General features: G+C 45.4%; 1 protein-coding gene across 2 annotated transcripts in view; it reads left to right on the forward strand.

The window, feature by feature from the left end:
- tyk2 (tyrosine kinase 2) overlaps positions 1-20478 on the forward strand; it is a 76447-nt gene that overhangs the window by 23842 nt on the left and 32127 nt on the right. For both annotated transcript variants that reach the window (XM_084328954.1, XM_084328955.1), the window contains exons 9-14: positions 5587-5704; positions 11130-11313; positions 11863-11969; positions 12116-12292; positions 18654-18741; positions 19630-19757. In XM_084328954.1, coding sequence (XP_084185080.1) covers positions 5587-5704; positions 11130-11313; positions 11863-11969; positions 12116-12292; positions 18654-18741; positions 19630-19757 — 802 coding nt within the window. The remainder of the gene's footprint in view (positions 1-5586; positions 5705-11129; positions 11314-11862; positions 11970-12115; positions 12293-18653; positions 18742-19629; positions 19758-20478) is intronic.

The raw sequence follows: 20478 nt of genomic DNA on the forward strand, positions 1-20478 counted from the left end.
CTTAACACGAACCTAAACTAACTTTAGGTTAGTTGTAACGTTAGTTTAGGTTCGTGTTAACGTTAGATAATGTACAAAATAAACGTTTTCCGCTGCTATAAACATCGCACTTTTATTTTGAAAACCCCAGAAAGGAAGTCATTATATTTGCTTTACCATCCTGTTCTGTGTTAGCTCCGGTTAGCTCCAAGCGTGCAGTAGTTAGTATTATATTATCAATACCAGCCATTGGATTACTGTAGCCGTATACTATTTTTTTCAATACTTTCGAGATGGAGGTAAGGATAGAAACAGGGCGGTAGTTCCCACACTCCCAGACATACCCCACGCGAAGGTAAGGAAAAACTCACTAAAACATAGCAATAGGAAAAAATGCATCACAGGCAATGTGGAGGAGAGAAACCTTAGAAGGGCCATTCAAGGGGGGATCTCCCTTCTTAGATGTCGGTGATAGTAGTGTTGCAGTAAAACAGGCGAACAGTTGGTAAGCATGCACTCATGTGTGTAGTGAAACACAGATAAGTGCATGCGATAGCAACTGAACATTTTGAAAGATAAAAAATAGAGCTGATGGCGGATCTGTTTGAGGCAATTATCTGTATATCATGCTGTCCTCCCATGTGTTACTGGTGACAGTTATGGTTGTCATTGTGTTATTAGATTAGTTATGAAAAAGTAGCCAGAAATGATACTTAAGTGAAAGTATGGGTCTCAAAATCGTACTTGTGTCTGGCTAAAAACACACTTGAGTAAAAGTAAAAAAAAAAAATTTCTACTTTGAAATGTACTTAAGTACTAAAAAGTAAAAGTAAAAACTTTTTTTTATTGCAAGGGATAGACCAGGGGTCTCAAACTCATTCCATCGTGGGCCAAGTTTTCATTTTAACTGCATATTGCACCAGGTGAGTTAGTTGAAGAGGTGAGCCAGTTATAGGCCGGCGCGTTCACAACGGGAATAATTGGTTCGGAACATGACGGAAGCTTTAGTTCGGCCCTCTAAGAAAACACTGAGCACCGATTTTTCATGTTCCGAACCAATTATTCCCGGGGTGAACGCGCCCGGCCGGTGTGGAAGACCTCTCACAGTGAAATCATCAGCTGGTGTTTAGGCTGGAATGAAACCAAGCATACACTCACACAAGCACCAAGCAGCATGGGTATGGGCGGGTTCATTTTCCATTGATCAAATCAAATCAAATCAAATGTATTTATAGGGCCCGACAACACACGTTAATGTCCCCATGGGCCGTACAGGTCTTCTTTAAACAAGTCAAGAAGAAAACATAACAATAAGTCAAGAACAGAACAAGAACACCATAAGGTCCAACAAATTTAAAATAAATGCAAATAAATGAAAGAATGCAACACTCCCAGACACCCCACGCGAAGGTAAGGAAAAACTCACTAAAACCTAACAATAGGGAAAAATGCTCCACAGGCAATGTGGAGGAGAGAAACCTTAGAAGGGCCGTTCAAGGGGGGATCTCCCTTCTTAGATGTCGGTGATAGTAGTGTTGCAGACGGACAGTTGGTAAGCATGCACTCATGTGTGTAGTGAAATACAGATGAGTGCAAGCAATAGCAACTGAACATTTTGAAAGATTGAAGATAGAGCTGATAGCGAATCTATTTGAGGCGCAGAGAGGGTCACGTCCTCCCCGTCTTAGTCACGGGACATTCAACACTCCGGTCATTGCTCAGGGACAGCCGGAGACAGGGAGATAGGGGGCGGCGCAGAGAGGGTCGCGAACTCCCCGACATCATCGCGGGACGTCCGGCACTCCGGTCACCACTACGAGACCTCCGGAGACAGGGGATTTGGGGATTTGATTGGCTGTTTTTAAACAAAGTGCGGCCGCAGGATTAATAAGTTAATAACGTTAAGGTTAGTTTGGCCAGAGAAACAAATATACTAATTAAAATAGTTGGACCTGCGAGATTTGTACTTTGCACTTTGTAGGTCTGCATTTTAAATGTAAGGAGTAAAAAGTGTGTTTTTTTTCTCTGAAATGTGTGTGAGTGGGGTGCCCGAGTGGCGCACCACGGTACTGCGCTGCAGACCCACGCGGTCGACCCGGGTTCGTCTCCCGATCCCGACGGATTTGCCGCATGTCCCCCCCCCCCCCCCCCCCCCCCCCCCATATCTCCTCCCGTCCTCCCTCTGCTCTGCTCTCTGTCGGTCAGGTCTGATCTCCCTCTGCTCTGCTCTCTGTTGGTCAGGTCTGATCTCCCTCTCTCTGCTCTCTGTTGGTCAGGTCTGATCTCCCTCTCTCTGCTCTCTGTCGGTCAGGTCTGATCTCCCTCTGCTCTGCTCTCTGTTGGTCAGGTCTGATCTCCCTCTGCTCTGCTCTCTGTTGGTCAGGTCTGATCTCCCTCTCTCTGCTCTCTGTCGGTCAGGTCTGATCTCCCTCTCTCTGCTCTCTGTTGGTCAGGTCTGATCTCCCTCTCTCTGCTCTCTGTTGGTCAGGTCTGATCTCCCTCTGCTCTGCTCTCTGTTGGTCAGGTCTGATCTCCCTCTCTCTGCTCTCTGTTGGTCAGGTCTGATCTCCCTCTCTCTGCTCTCTGTTGGTCAGGTCTGATCTCCCTCTGCTCTGCTCTCTGTTGGTCAGGTCTGATCTCCCTCTCTCTGCTCTCTGTTGGTCAGGTCTGATCTCCCTCTCTCTGCTCTCTGTCGGTCAGGTCTGATCTCCCTCTCTCTGCTCTCTGTCGGTCAGGTCTGATCTCCCTCTCTCTGCTCTCTGTTGGTCAGGTCTGATCTCCCTCTCTCTGCTCTCTGTTGGTCAGGTCTGATCTCCCTCTCTCTGCTCTCTGTCGGTCAGGTCTGATCTCCCTCTCTCTGCTCTCTGTCGGTCAGGTCTGATCTCTCTCTGCTCTCTGTTGGTCAGGTCTGATCTCCCTCTCTCTGCTCTCTGTTGGTCAGGTCTGATCTCCCTCTCTCTGCTCTCTGTTGGTCAGGTCTGATCTCCCTCTCTGCTCTCTGTTGGTCAGGTCTGATCTCTCTCTCTCTGCTCTCTGTTGGTCAGGTCTGATCTCTCTCTCTCTGCTCTCTGTTGGTCAGGTCTGATCTCCCTCTCTCTGCTCTCTGTTGGTCAGGTCTGATCTCTCTCTCTCTGCTCTCTGTTGGTCAGGTCTGATCTCCCTCTGCTCTGCTCTCTGTCGGTCAGGTCTGATCTCCCTCTGCTCTGCTCTCTATCGGTCCGGTCTGATCTCCCTCTGCTCTGCTCTCTGTTGGTCAGGTCTGATCTCCCTCTGCTCTGCTCTCTGTCGGTCAGGTCTGATCTCCCTCTGCTCTGCTCTCTATCGGTCCGGTCTGATCTCCCTCTGCTCTGCTCTCTGTTGGTCAGGTCTGATCTCCCTCTGCTCTGCTCTCTGTTGGTCAGGTCTGATCTCCCTCTGCTCTGCTCTCTGTCGGTCAGGTCTGATCTCTCTCTCTCTGCTCTCTGTTGGTCAGGTCTGATCTCTCTCTCTCTGCTCTCTGTTGGTCAGGTCTGATCTCCCTCTCTCTGCTCTCTGTTGGTCAGGTCTGATCTCTCTCTCTCTGCTCTCTGTTGGTCAGGTCTGATCTCCCTCTGCTCTGCTCTCTGTCGGTCAGGTCTGATCTCCCTCTGCTCTGCTCTCTGTTGGTCAGGTCTGATCTCCCTCTGCTCTGCTCTCTGTCGGTCAGGTCTGATCTCCCTCTGCTCTGCTCTCTATCGGTCCGGTCTGACCAGAATAAAGCTGTAAAAATGCTAAAAATAAACATTTAAAAAAATAAATGTAATTGAGTAAAAGTACAAGTATACAAACCTAATAAAATACTCGAGTAAAGTACAAATCCCCAAAAACAAACAGTACTATTGTAACAAAGTACAATTACTCAAGTACTTTACACCCCTGGTTATGAGTTATTACACTCATTAGCATACAGCCAGTTCCTCTACGCACGGTTAAGGGCTGATCCCTGGTCAGTTTATCCAAGAAGGCTTGTTCCAGAAACACCGGTAGATCAAATGAGGAACAGAAGCACTTCCCCTCTGACCTGCGCTGATGAAACGATATCAGGCTTGTTGATATCAGGAATATATTTATTAAGATCAGAGACACTATATGATGAGCAGACGCAGCACTGCAGGGGTTTAAGATCAGAGACACTATATGACGAGGAGACGCAGCACTGCAGGGTTCTGAACGGAGACGTTTGTAGCAAAAGATGGCGGCAAGAAGATGAGATGAGAGGATGTTCCTTTATTGATCCCCTTGGAGAAATGTGGGCGTCATAGCAGCAGGGGGGAGGGGGGAGGGGGGGTACAGGTATGGGCAGGGTGATAGTAGAAAGACATAAATATAGGCAATATAATTAGATCTGAATATAAAAATATGAGAAAAATAAACGGTGTAAACAAAGGTGCAGATGAGGGTCTTGTTTGCCCTATAGGTTATATTATACATTACAATAAATATAGGCAGTACAGAATTAGAACATGTAATGTAATGTTGTTACAGTGATGTTACTGTGTGTTGTCGTGGTTACAGTGATGTTACTGTGTGTTGTCCTGGTTACAGTGATGTTACTGTGTGTTGTCCTGGTTACAGTGATGTTACTGTGTGTTGTTACAGTGATGTTACTGTGTGTTGTCGTGGTTACAGTGATGTCACTGTGTGTTGTTACAGTGATGTTACTGTGTGTTGTCCTGGTTACAGTGATGTTACTGTGTGTTGTCCTGGTTACAGTGATGACACTGTGTGTTGTCCTGGTTACAGTGATGTTACTGTGTGTTGTCGTGGTTACAGTGATGTTACTGTGTGTTGTCGTGGTTACAGTGATGTCACTGTGTGTTGTTACAGTGATGTTACTGTGTGTTGTCCTGGTTACAGTGATGTTACTGTGTGTTGTCCTGGTTACAGTGATGACACTGTGTGTTGTCCTGGTTACAGTGATGTTACTGTGTGTTGTCGTGGTTACAGTGATGTTACTGTGTGTTGTCCTGGTTACAGTGATGTTACTGTGTGTTGTCCTGGTTACAGTGATGTTACTGTGTGTTGTCCTGGTTACAGTGATGTTACTGTGTGTTGTCCTGGTTACAGTGATGTTACTGTGTGTTGTCCTGGTTACAGTGATGTTACTGTGTGTTGTCCTGGTTACAGTGATGTTACTGTGTGTTGTCCTGGTTACAGTGATGTTACTGTGTGTTGTCCTGGTTACAGTGATGTCACTGTGTGTTGTCCTGGTTACAGTGATGTTACTGTGTGTTGTCCTGGTTACAGTGATGTTACTGTGTGTTGTCCTGGTTACAGTGATGTTACTGTGTGTTGTCCTGGTTACAGTGATGTTACTGTGTGTTGTCCTGGTTACAGTGATGTTACTGTGTGTTGTTACAGTGATGTTACTGTGTGTTGTCCTGGTTACAGTGATGTTACTGTGTGTTGTTACAGTGATGTTACTGTGTGTTGTCCTGGTTACAGTGATGTTACTGTGTGTTGTTACAGTGATGTTACTGTGTGTTGTCCTGGTTACAGTGATGTTACTGTGTGTTGTCCTGGTTACAGTGATGTTACTGTGTGTTGTCCTGGTTACAGTGATGTTACTGTGTGTTGTCGTGGTTACAGTGATGACTTCGTGGTCCTGAAGCTGAAGAAGGAGGCGGCTGAGGACGGAGTGTTTCTGGTGCGATGGAGCGTTCTGGACTACGAGCGTATCATCCTGGCTGTGTTGAACAGGAGTCAGGTGAGAGACCACACACATCTCTGACCCTATGTTACACCCTGCTCTGCAGTAAACAGTCATCACTGATATATAGTGTCTGGTCAGTAACATGGGTCTCCCAGTCCCTCCACTCTGCAGTAAACAGCCATCACTGATATAGAGTGTCTGGTCAGTAACATGGGTCTCTCAGTCCCTCCACTCTGCAGTAAACAGCCATCACTGATACAGAGTGTCTGGTCAGTAACATGGGTCTCCCAGTCCCTCCACTCTGCAGTAAACAGTCATCTCTGATATAGAGTGTCTGGTCAGTAACATGGGTCTCTCAGTCCCTCCACTCTGCAGTAAACAGTCATCACTGATATAGAGTGTCTGGTCAGTAACATGGGTCTCCCAGTCCCTCCACTCTGCAGTAAACAGTCATCACTGATATAGAGTGTCTGGTCAGTAACATGGGTCTCTCAGTCCCTCCACTCTGCAGTAAACAGTCATCACTGATATAGAGTGTCTGGTCAGTAACATGGGTCTCTCAGTCCCTCCACTCTGCAGTAAACAGCCATCACTGATACAGAGTGTCTGGTCAGTAACATGGGTCTCTCAGTCCCTCCACTCTGCAGTAAACAGTCATCACTGATATAGTGTCTGGTCAGTAACATGGGTCTCCCAGTCCCTCCTGCTCTGCAGTAAACAGTCATCACTGATATAGTGTCTGGTCAGTAACATGGGTCTCCCAGTCCCTCCTGCTCTGCAGTAAACAGTCATCACTGATATAGAGTGTCTGGTCAGTAACATGGGTCTCCCAGTCCCTCCACTCTGCAGTAAACAGTCATCACTGATATAGAGTGTCTGGTCAGTAACATGGGTCTCTCAGTCCCTCCACTCTGCAGTAAACAGTCATCACTGATATAGAGTGTCTGGTCAGTAACATGGGTCTCCCAGTCCCTCCACTCTGCAGTAAACAGTCATCACTGATATAGAGTGTCTGGTCAATAACATGGGTCTCTCAGTCCCTCCGCTCTGCAGTAAACAGCCATCACTGATATAGAGTGTCTGGTCAGTAACATGGGTCTCCCAGTCCCTCCACTCTGCAGTAAACAGCCATCACTGATATAGAGTGTCTGGTCAGTAACATGGGTCTCCCAGTCCCTCCACTCTGCAGTAAACAGCCATCACTGATATAGAGTGTCTGGTCAGTAACATGGGTCTCCCAGTCCCTCCACTCTGCAGTAAACAGTCATCACTGATATAGTGTCTGGTCAGTAACATGGGTCTCTCAGTCCCTCCACTCTGCAGTAAACAGTCATCACTGATATAGAGTGTCTGGTCAGTAACATGGGTCTCTCAGTCCCTCCACTCTGCAGTAAACAGTCATCACTGATATAGAGTGTCTGGTCAGTAACATGGGTCTCCCAGTCCCTCCTGCTCTGCAGTAAACAGTCATCACTGATATAGAGTGTCTGGTCAGTAACATGGGTCTCTCAGTCCCTCCACTCTGCAGTAAACAGTCATCACTGATACAGAGTGTCTGGTCAGTAACATGGGTCTCCCAGTCCCTCCGCTCTGCAGTAAACAGCCATCACTGATACAGAGTGTCTGGTCAGTAACATGGGTCTCCCAGTCCCTCCACTCTGCAGTAAACAGCCATCACTGATATAGTGTCTGGTCAGTAACATGGGTCTCCCAGTCCCTCCACTCTGCAGTAAACAGTCATCTCTGATATAGAGTGTCTGGTCAGTAACATGGGTCTCCCAGTCCCTCCACTCTGCAGTAAACAGTCATCTCTGATATAGAGTGTCTGGTCAGTAACATGGGTCTCCCAGTCCCTCCACTCTGCAGTAAACAGTCATCACTGATATAGAGTGTCTGGTCAGTAACATGGGTCTCTCAGTCCCTCCACTCTGCAGTAAACAGTCATCACTGATATAGAGTGTCTGGTCAGTAACATGGGTCTCTCAGTCCCTCCACTCTGCAGTAAACAGCCATCACTGATACAGAGTGTCTGGTCAGTAACATGGGTCTCTCAGTCCCTCCACTCTGCAGTAAACAGTCATCACTGATATAGTGTCTGGTCAGTAACATGGGTCTCCCAGTCCCTCCTGCTCTGCAGTAAACAGTCATCACTGATATAGTGTCTGGTCAGTAACATGGGTCTCCCAGTCCCTCCTGCTCTGCAGTAAACAGTCATCACTGATATAGAGTGTCTGGTCAGTAACATGGGTCTCCCAGTCCCTCCACTCTGCAGTAAACAGTCATCACTGATATAGAGTGTCTGGTCAGTAACATGGGTCTCTCAGTCCCTCCACTCTGCAGTAAACAGTCATCACTGATATAGAGTGTCTGGTCAGTAACATGGGTCTCCCAGTCCCTCCACTCTGCAGTAAACAGTCATCACTGATATAGAGTGTCTGGTCAATAACATGGGTCTCTCAGTCCCTCCGCTCTGCAGTAAACAGCCATCACTGATATAGAGTGTCTGGTCAGTAACATGGGTCTCCCAGTCCCTCCACTCTGCAGTAAACAGCCATCACTGATATAGAGTGTCTGGTCAGTAACATGGGTCTCCCAGTCCCTCCACTCTGCAGTAAACAGCCATCACTGATATAGAGTGTCTGGTCAGTAACATGGGTCTCCCAGTCCCTCCACTCTGCAGTAAACAGTCATCACTGATATAGTGTCTGGTCAGTAACATGGGTCTCTCAGTCCCTCCACTCTGCAGTAAACAGTCATCACTGATATAGAGTGTCTGGTCAGTAACATGGGTCTCTCAGTCCCTCCACTTCCACTCTGCAGTAAACAGTCATCACTGATATAGAGTGTCTGGTCAGTAACATGGGTCTCCCAGTCCCTCCTGCTCTGCAGTAAACAGTCATCACTGATATAGAGTGTCTGGTCAGTAACATGGGTCTCTCAGTCCCTCCACTCTGCAGTAAACAGTCATCACTGATACAGAGTGTCTGGTCAGTAACATGGGTCTCCCAGTCCCTCCGCTCTGCAGTAAACAGCCATCACTGATACAGAGTGTCTGGTCAGTAACATGGGTCTCCCAGTCCCTCCACTCTGCAGTAAACAGCCATCACTGATATAGTGTCTGGTCAGTAACATGGGTCTCCCAGTCCCTCCACTCTGCAGTAAACAGTCATCTCTGATATAGAGTGTCTGGTCAGTAACATGGGTCTCCCAGTCCCTCCACTCTGCAGTAAACAGCCATCACTGATATAGTGTGTCTGGTCAGTAACATGGGTCTCCCAGTCCCTCCACTCTGCAGTAAACAGTCATCACTGATATAGTGTCTGGTCAGTAACATGGGTCTCCCAGTCCCTCCACTCTGCAGTAAACAGTCATCACTGATATAGAGTGTCTGGTCAGTAACATGGGTCTCTCAGTCCCTCCACTCTGCAGTAAACAGTCATCACTGATACAGAGTGTCTGGTCAGTAACATGGGTCTCCCAGTCCCTCCGCTCTGCAGTAAACAGCCATCACTGATACAGAGTGTCTGGTCAGTAACATGGGTCTCTCAGTCCCTCCACTCTGCAGTAAACAGTCATCACTGATACAGAGTGTCTGGTCAGTAACATGGGTCTCCCAGTCCCTCCACTCTACAGTAAACAGTCATCACTGATATAGAGTGTCTGGTCAGTAACATGGGTCTCTCAGTCCCTCCACTCTGCAGTAAACAGTCATCACTGATATAGAGTGTCTGGTCAGTAACATGGGTCTCTCAGTCCCTCCACTCTACAGTAAACAGTCATCACTTATATAGAGTGTCTGGTCAGTAACATGGGTCTCTCAGTCCCTCCACTCTGCAGTAAACAGTCATCACTGATATAGAGTGTCTGGTCAGTAACATGGGTCTCTCAGTCCCTCCACTCTGCAGTAAACAGTCATCACTGATATAGAGTGTCTGGTCAGTAACATGGGTCTCTCAGTCCCTCCACTCTGCAGTAAACAGCCATCACTGATATAGAGTGTCTGGTCAGTAACATGGGTCTCCCAGTCCCTCCACTCTGCAGTAAACAGCCATAAACACTAAATACATTTCCTGGTATCCCGTCCAACATATTTGATAGAATTTCGATGGAGAATAAATACAAATACTGTATTGACTGATACTCAACATACTTATTAACATGTCTATTTACCATGTTAGGCATCGTTGGTATTAAATAGGTGAGATCAGTGTGGTGCTGAGGAATTGAACACGTGTGTTGTGATGAGGAATTAAACACGTGTGTTGTGGTGAGGAATTGAACACGTGTTGTGGTGAGGAATTGAACGTGTGTTGTTGTGGTGAGGAATTGAACGTGTGGTGGTGAGGAATTGAACACGTGTTGGTGAGGAATTGAACGTGTTGTGGTGAGGAATTGAACGTGTGTTGTTGTGGTGAGGAATTGAATGTGTGTTGTGGTGAGGAATTGAACGTGTTGTGGTGAGGAATTGAACGTGTGTGGTGGTGAGGAATTGAATGTGTGTTGTTGTGGTGAGGAATTGAACGTGTGTTGTGGTGAGGAATTGAACGTGTGTGGTGGTGAGGAATTGAATGTGTGTTGTTGTGGTGAGGAATTGAACGTGTGGTGGTGAGGAATTGAACGTGTGTGGTGGTGAGGAATTGAACGTGTGTTGTTGTGGTGAGGAATTGAACGTGTGTTGTTGTGGTGAGGAATTGAACGTGTGTTGTGGTGAGGAATTGAACGTGTGTTGTGGTGAGGAATTGAACGTGTGGTGGTGAGGAATTGAACGTGTGGTGGTGAGGAATTGAACGTGTGTTGTGGTGAGGAATTGAACGTGTGTGGTGGTGAGGAATTGAACGTGTGTGGTGGTGAGGAATTGAACGTGTGTTGTTGTGGTGAGGAATTGAACGTGTGTGGTGGTGAGGAATTGAACGTGTGTGGTGGTGAGGAATTGAACATGTGTGGTTGTGGTGAGGAATTGAACGTGTGGTGGTGAGGAATTGAACGTGTGGTGGTGAGGAATTGAACGTGTGTTGTGGTGAGGAATTGAACATGTGTGGTGGTGAGGAATTGAACGTGTGTTGTGGTGAGGAATTGAACGTGTGGTGGTGAGGAATTGAACGTGTGTTGTGGTGAGGAATTGAACGTGTGTTGTGGTGAGGAATTGAACGTGTGTTGTGGTGAGGAATTGAACGTGTGTTGTGGTGAGGAATTGAACGTGTGTTGTGGTGAGGAATTGAACGTGTGTGGTGGTGAGGAATTGAACGTGTGGTGGTGAGGAATTGAACGTGTGGTGGTGAGGAATTGAACGTGTGGTGGTGAGGAATTGAACGTGTGTTGTGGTGAGGAATTGAACGTGTGGTGGTGAGGAATTGAACGTGTGTTGTGGTGAGGAATTGAACATGTGTTGTGGTGGGGAATTGAACACGTGTTGGTGAGGAATTGAACGTGTGTTGTTGTGGTGAGGAATTGAACGCGTGTGTGTGTTCTGCACCAACAGAGCGGGGCGGCAGCGACCCACAAGCAGTTCCGGATCGTGCGGCGCGGCGCTGCGTTCTGCCTGGAGGGCTGGGACCGCGAGTTCTGCAGCGTCAAGGAGCTGACGGACAACCTCAAGACCTTCGTGCTGCGCTGCGGCGCCGAGAGCTTCACCGTGAAGCGGTGCTGCCTGCCCAAGCCCGACGGTGGGTCAGGGTTCTATACATTATATATCTCCTATAGCTCTGTGGGTTAGGGTTCATGCGAGGTGCCGACCTGCTCATCGGGAGCAATTAGGGGTTAAGTGTCTTGCTCAACGACACGCCGTCTGGGAGGAGCGGGAATCGAACTGGCGAACCTCCGGATTACCAGACGACTGCTCTACCTCCACTGTGCTGGTTAGGGCTGCGTTCACACTGCAGGCGAGAGTGGCCCAGGTTTTATTTCTTCGCTCACATGTGACTCAGATCTGCTTCATCCACGACGGGGTGAGCGGCACAAACCACATCTGATCCTTTCTGTTCTGATTTGGGCCACTTTCATACGCGTGTGTGTGTGTGTGTGTGTGTGTGTGTGTGTGTGTGTGTGTGTGTGTGTGTGTGTGTGTGTGTGTGTGTGTGTGTGTGTGTGTGTGTGTGTGTGTGTGTGTGTGTGTGTGTGTGTGTGTGTGTGTGTGTGTGTGTGTGTGTGTGTGTGTGTGTGTGTGTGTGTGTGTGTGTGTGTGTGTGTGTGTGTGTGTGTGTGTGTTCTTGCAGAGCTGTCCAACCTGCTGGTGATGAGACAAGGTGCAGAGCGCTGCGTTCAGCCCTCGCTGACCCAGAAGCTACACTTCCATCCCATCAAGGACAAGGACATCACACAGGTGAGAGTAACCACCAACACCACCATCACTACCACCACTAACACTACCACCACTAACACTACTACCACCAGCACCTTTCTCCTCCCACCCTCCTTTTCCTCGGTTTTCCATTTCTGAATGTTCTGGTGCCGCCCGACTCTGGACAGGAGGAGCATCTCGGCCGCGGAACCAGAACCAACATCTACTCCGGTCGCCTGCTGGTGCGTGGCGGGGGGGAGTGGGACGACGGAGACGAAGAGTTCAACAACAACAACCTGAGCGATCGGGACGGGATGAAGGTCGTCCTCAAGATCCTGGACCAGACTCACAAAGACATCGCATTAGTGAGTAAACATGCTCACAAAGACATCGCATTAGTGAGTAAACATGCTGCTCACAAAGACATCACATTAGTGAGTAAACATGCTGCTCACAAAGACATCGCATTAGTGAGTAAACATGCTCACAAAGACATCGCATTAGTGAGTAAACATGCTGCTCACAAAGACATCACATTAGTGAGTAAACATGCTGCTCACAAAGACATCACATTAGTGAGTAAACATGCTCACAAAGACATCACATTAGTGAGTAAACATGCTCACAAAGACATCACATTAGTGAGTAAACATGCTGCTCACAAAGACATCACATTAGTGAGTAAACATGCTCACAAAGACATCGCATTAGTGAGTAAACATGCTCACAAAGACATCACATTAGTGAGTAAACATGCTCACAAAGACATCACATTAGTGAGTAAACATGCTCACAAAGACATCACATTAGTGAGTAAACATGCTCACAAAGACATCACATTAGCGAGTAAACATGCTGCTCACAAAGACATCGCATTAGTGAGTAAACGTGCTCACAAAGACATCACATTAGTGAGTAAACATGCTCACAAAGACATCGCATTAGTGAGTAAACATGCTGCTCACAAAGACATCACATTAGTGAGTAAACATGCTGCTCACAAAGACATCGCATTAGTGAGTAAACATGCTCACAAAGACATCGCATTAGTGAGTAAACATGCTGCTCACAAAGACATCACATTAGTGAGTAAACATGCTGCTCACAAAGACATCACATTAGTGAGTAAACATGCTCACAAAGACATCACATTAGTGAGTAAACATGCTGCTCACAAAGACATCACATTAGTGAGTAAACATGCTCACAAAGACATCACATTAGTGAGTAAACATGCTGCTCACAAAGACATCACATTAGTGAGTAAACATGCTGCTCACAAAGACATCGCATTAGTGAGTAAACGTGCTCACAAAGACATCACATTAGTGAGTAAACATGCTCACAAAGACATCACATTAGTGAGTAAACATGCTGCTCACAAAGACATCACATTAGTGAGTAAACATGCTCACAAAGACATCACATTAGTGAGTAAACATGCTGCTCACAAAGACATCACATTAGTGAGTAAACATGCTCACAAAGACATCACATTAGTGAGTAAACATGCTCACAAAGACATCACATTAGTGAGTAAACATGCTGCTCACAAAGACATCGCATTAGTGAGTAAACATGCTGCTCACAAAGACATCACATTAGTGAGTAAACATGCTCACAAAGACATCACATTAGTGAGTAAACATGCTGCTCACAAAGACATCACATTAGTGAGTAAACATGCTGCTCACAAAGACATCACATTAGTGAGTAAACATGCTCACAAAGACATCGCATTAGTGAGTAAACATGCTGCTCACAAAGACATCACATTAGTGAGTAAACATGCTGCTCACAAAGACATCGCATTAGTGAGTAAACATGCTCACAAAGACATCGCATTAGTGAGTAAACATGCTGCTCACAAAGACATCACATTAGTGAGTAAACATGCTGCTCACAAAGACATCACATTAGTGAGTAAACATGCTCACAAAGACATCACATTAGTGAGTAAACATGCTGCTCACAAAGACATCACATTAGTGAGTAAACATGCTCACAAAGACATCACATTAGTGAGTAAACATGCTGCTCACAAAGACATCACATTAGTGAGTAAACATGCTGCTTACAAAGACATCGCATTAGTGAGTAAACGTGCTCACAAAGACATCACATTAGTGAGTAAACATGCTCACAAAGACATCACATTAGTGAGTAAACATGCTGCTCACAAAGACATCACATTAGTGAGTAAACATGCTCACAAAGACATCACATTAGTGAGTAAACATGCTGCTCACAAAGACATCACATTAGTGAGTAAACATGCTCACAAAGACATCACATTAGTGAGTAAACATGCTCACAAAGACATCACATTAGTGAGTAAACATGCTGCTCACAAAGACATCGCATTAGTGAGTAAACATGCTGCTCACAAAGACATCACATTAGTGAGTAAACATGCTCACAAAGACATCACATTAGTGAGTAAACATGCTGCTCACAAAGACATCACATTAGTGAGTAAACATGCTGCTCACAAAGACATCACATTAGTGAGTAAACATGCTCACAAAGACATCACATTAGTGAGTAAACATGCTGCTCACAAAGACATCGCATTAGTGAGTAAACATGCTCACAAAGACATCACATTAGTGAGTAAACATGCTCACAAAGACATCACATTAGTGAGTAAACATGCTGCTCACAAAGACATCACATTAGTGAGTAAACATGCTCACAAAGACATCACATTAGTGAGTAAACATGCTGCTCACAAAGACATCGCATTAGTGAGTAAACATGCTGCTCACAAAGACATCACATTAGTGAGTAAACATGCTCACAAAGACATCGCATTAGTGAGTAAACATGCTGCTCACAAAGACATCACATTAGTGAGTAAACATGCTCACAAAGACATCACATTAGTGAGTAAACATGCTGCTCACAAAGACATCACATTAGTGAGTAAACATGCTCACAAAGACATCACATTAGTGAGTAAACATGCTGCTCACAAAGACATCGCATTAGTGAGTAAACATGCTCACAAAGACATCACATTAGTGAGTAAACATGCTGCTCACAAAGACATCACATTAGTGAGTAAACATGCTGCTCACAAAGACATCACATTAGTGAGTAAACATGCTCACAAAGACATCACATTAGTGAGTAAACATGCTGCTCACAAAGACATCGCATTAGTGAGTAAACATGCTCACAAAGACATCACATTAGTGAGTAAACATGCTCACAAAGACATCACATTAGTGAGTAAACATGCTGCTCACAAAGACATCACATTAGTGAGTAAACATGCTCACAAAGACATCACATTAGTGAGTAAACATGCTGCTCACAAAGACATCGCATTAGTGAGTAAACATGCTGCTCACAAAGACATCACATTAGTGAGTAAACATGCTCACAAAGACATCGCATTAGTGAGTAAACATGCTGCTCACAAAGACATCACATTAGTGAGTAAACATGCTCACAAAGACATCACATTAGTGAGTAAACATGCTGCTCACAAAGACATCACATTAGTGAGTAAACATGCTCACAAAGACATCACATTAGTGAGTAAACATGCTGCTCACAAAGACATCGCATTAGTGAGTAAACATGCTCACAAATACATCACATTAGTGAGTAAACATGCTCACAAAGACATCACATTAGTGAGTAAACATGCTCACAAAGACATCACATTAGTGAGTAAACATGCTGCTCACAAAGACATCACATTAGTGAGTAAACATGCTGCTCACAAAGACATCACATTAGTGAGTAAACATGCTCACAAAGACATCACATTAGTGAGTAAACATGCTGCTCACAAAGACATCACATTAGTGAGTAAACATGCTCACAAAGACATCACATTAGTGAGTAAACATGCTCACAAAGACATCACATTAGTGAGTAAACGTGCTGCTCACAAAGACATCACATTAGTGAGTAAACATGCTGCTCACAAAGACATCACATTAGTGAGTAAACATGCTGCTCACAAAGACATCACATTAGTGAGTAAACATGCTGCTCAAAAAGACATCACATTAGTGAGTAAACATGCTGCTCACAAAGACATCACATTAGTGAGTAAACATGCTCACAAAGACATCACATTAGTGAGTAAACATGCTCACAAAGACATCACATTAGTGAGTAAACATGCTGCTCACAAAGACATCGCATTAGTGAGTAAACATGCTGCTCACAAAGACATCACATTAGTGAGTAAACATGCTGCTCACAAAGACATCACATTAGTGAGTAAACATGCTCACAAAGACATCACATTAGTGAGTAAACATGCTGCTCACAAAGACATCACATTAGTGAGTAAACATGCTCACAAAGACATCACATTAGTGAGTAAACATGCTCACAAAGACATCACATTAGTGAGTAAACGTGCTGCTCACAAAGACATCACATTAGTGAGTAAACATGCTGCTCACAAAGACATCACATTAGTGAGTAAACATGCTGCTCACAAAGACATCACATTAGTGAGTAAACATGCTGCTCACAAAGACATCACATTAGTGAGTAAACATGCTGCTCACAAAGACATCACATTAGTGAGTAAACATGCTCACAAAGACATCACATTAGTGAGTAAACATGCTCACAAAGACATCACATTAGTGAGTAAACATGCTGCTCACAAAGACATCGCATTAGTGAGTAAACATGCTGCTCACAAAGACATCACATTAGTGAGTAAACATGCTCACAAAGACATCGCATTAGTGAGTAAACATGCTGCTCACAAAGACATCACATTAGTGAGTAAACATGCTCACAAAGACATCACATTAGTGAGTAAACATGCTGCTCACAAAGACATCACATTAGTGAGTAAACATGCTCACAAAGACATCACATTAGTGAGTAAACATGCTGCTCACAAAGACATCGCATTAGTGAGTAAACATGCTCACAAAGACATCACATTAGTGAGTAAACATGCTCACAAAGACATCACATTAGTGAGTAAACATGCTCACAAAGACATCACATTAGTGAGTAAACATGCTGCTCACAAAGACATCACATTAGTGAGTAAACATGCTGCTCACAAAGACATCACATTAGTGAGTAAACATGCTGCTCACAAAGACATCACATTAGTGAGTAAACATGCTCACAAAGACATCACATTAGTGAGTAAACATGCTGCTCACAAAGACATCACATTAGTGAGTAAACATGCTCACAAAGACATCACATTAGTGAGTAAACATGCTCACAAAGACATCACATTAGTGAGTAAACGTGCTGCTCACAAAGACATCACATTAGTGAGTAAACATGCTGCTCACAAAGACATCACATTAGTGAGTAAACATGCTGCTCACAAAGACATCACATTAGTGAGTAAACATGCTGCTCACAAAGACATCACATTAGTGAGTAAACATGCTGCTCACAAAGACATCACATTAGTGAGTAAACATGCTCACAAAGACATCACATTAGTGAGTAAACATGCTCACAAAGACATCACATTAGTGAGTAAACATGCTGCTCACAAAGACATCACATTAGTGAGTAAACATCGGAAGTAGGGATGTCCGATATTATTGGCCTACCGATATTATCGGCCGATATCGGCATTAAAATGTGATATCGGAAAATATCTGTATCGGTTTTCAAAATTTTATATATATATATTTTTTTACATTTCTATAACCTTTATTTACCCAGGCAAGCAAGTAATAACAAATTCTGATTTTATTTATTGTCAAAAGTATGCATAATGTTGTGTTAATTCCACAACAAGAGATATGTAATGTTAATTACCTGAAATTATTCCATTTTTGGGGGGGGGGGGGGGGGGGGGGGGACCCTGCATATATCGGTATCGGTTGATATCGGTATCGGAAATTAAGAGTTGGACAATATCGGTATTTCGGTATCGGTAAAAAAGCCAATATCGAGCATCCCTAATCGGAAGCCTTTTTTTTTTAATCCACTTTTTCTCCTTATTTCGTGTTTCCAATTCTCCCCTCCCCTGTCTTGAACATTGCTCGCATATGCCCCCCACTGGTCGGTTGTAGGGAGGATAGAAGCCTTGCATCACCTGTCCCCTCCGGTACACGAGGAGGCAGCCTGTCACATCTTTTCACCTGCCAGCGCGGACTCTCAGTGGTGAGGTGTAACGTGTGGGAGGCTCACACTACCCCCGCTACTTCCTGTCTCTGCTGTGCAGGCGTCCCCCAACCGACCTGTAGGAGTCGCTGTCCACAACGACCAGATTACCACCCATCGACTTCCACCCGCTGACTCTGCCAATTGAGCCAGTATGACGACCGGCCCAACCCGGAGGCAACGCTGACACCCGGATTCGAGACCGGAGTCTCTTGCGTTGGTGACGAGCACAATCTCCGCTGCGCCATCCAGCCGCCTCATCGGAAGCCATTATGTAATTGTCCTCTTCAGCGTCCAACGATGATCTTTGAGTTTATTGTTTATTGGGATCCCTGTTAGCTGTGACCTCGTGTCACCTGTCGGGCGGAGTGACTGACTAGCTCCTCCCCCCGTGTGTTACCTGACTAGCTCCTCCTCCCCGTCTCTCTACAGTGACTGACTAGCTCCTCCCCCCCGTCTCTCCGCAGTGACTGACTAGCTCCTCCCCCCCGTCTCTCCGCAGTGACTGACTAGCTCCTCCCCCCGTCTCTCCGCAGTGACTGACTAGCTCCTCCTCCCCGTGTGTTACCTGACTAGCTCCTCCCCCCCGTCTCTCCGCAGGCGTTCTTCGAGACGGCGAGCCTGATGAGTCAGGTGTCCCACAGTCACCTGGTGTTCGTCCACGGAGTGTCCGTCAAAGGATCTGAGAGTAAGACGCTTGTTTCAGCCCTGTGTCACTTCCTGTTTCAGCTATGTGTCACTTCCTGCCTGACTGTCCTCCAATAGAGGGTTGAATACATTTGACGTGACTTCATGTAAATCCACTTAGACACCCCGGTCTCTCTCTGCAAATTTAAATCTGTATTACAAAACTTCCTACAGGAAGAATGTCGCTGCTTTCTGTAGTCGGGTCCCAACTGCAAAACTGCAAAATTACTGTATTACCCTGTATTTTACTGTCGTACACTTTTACTATTATGTAGAGTCTTAGACTATTCTGCTTTGTGTTTTTGTGTTTACATGTGATATTGCTGTCGGATATATTGCAAATGTTATTGCTGTGATCTTGGCCAGGTCTCCCTTGTAAAAGAGATCTTGTATCTCAATGGGACTTCCTGGTTAAATAAAGGTTAAATAAAAATAAATGTCCTCCAATAGAGGGTTGGATACATTTGACCTGTCACTCTGCTTCATGTAAATGTCTCCACAGACAGTTTGACCTCTGACCTGTCGCTCTGCTTCATGTAAATGTCTCCACAGACAGTTTGACCTCTGACCTGTCTGTCTGCTTCATGTAAACGTCTCCACAGACAGTTTGACCTCTGACCTGTCTGTCTGCTTCATGTAAATGTCTCCACAGACAGTTTGACCTCTGACCTGTCTGTCTGCTTCATGTAAATGTCTCCACAGACAGTTTGACCTCTGACCTGTCTGTCTGCTTCATGTAAATGTCTCCACAGACAGGAGTCTGACCTGTCGCTCTGCTTCATGTAAACGTCTCCACAGACAGTCTGACCTCTGACCTGTCGCTCTGCTTCATGTAAATGTCTCCACAGACAGTCTGACCTCTGACCTGTCTGTCTGCTTGTCTCCACAGATGTCATGGTGGAGGAGTTCGTGGAGTTCGGGCCGCTGGATGTTTTCCTCCGCAGGGAGCGCCCCCTGGTGACGCCGCAGTGGAAGTTCATCGCAGCGAAGCAACTCGCCAGCGCCCTCTGTTACCTGGTGAGTTAACCCTCTGTTACCTGGTGAGTTCATATGTTACCTGGTGAGTTAACCTGTTACCTGGTGAGTTCATCTGTTACCTGGTGAGTTCATCTGTTACCTGGTGAGTTAACCCTCTGTTACCTGGTGAGTTCATCTGTTACCTGGTGAGTTCATCTGTTACCTGGTGAGTTCATCTGTTACCTGGTGAGTTCATCTGTTACCTGGTGAGTTCATCTGTTACCTGGTGAGTTCATCTGTTACCTGGTGAGTTCATCTGTTACCTGGTGAGATCATCTGTTACCTGGTGAGTTCATCTGTTACCTGGTGAGTTAACCCTCTGTTACCTGGTGAGTTCATCTGTTACCTGGTGAGATCATCTGTTACCTGGTGAGTTCATCTGTTACCTGGTGAGTTCATCTGTTACCTGGTGAGTTCATCTGTTACCTGGTGAGTTCATCTGTTACCTGGTGAGTTCATCTGTTACCTGGTGAGTTAACCCTCTGTTACCTGGTGAGTTCTGTTACCTGGTGAGTTCATCTGTTACCTGGTGAGTTCATCTGTTACCTGGTGAGTTCATCTGTTACCTGGTGAGTTCAAGTTTCAAGTTTCTTTAATAGTCGTCATACAGAAGTACAGAATACTTTCGTACAAAATGCTTCTTACTGTTACGCTCCAGAGACTGTGCTAGACAAGATAGTATCAAATAACATAGTATAGCATGTAAATTAGAAGTAGAAAA

The sequence above is a fragment of the Notolepis coatsorum genome (genome assembly GCF_963971535.1).
Source record: "Notolepis coatsorum genome assembly, chromosome: 14".
Lineage (NCBI taxonomy): Eukaryota > Metazoa > Chordata > Actinopteri > Aulopiformes > Paralepididae > Notolepis > Notolepis coatsorum.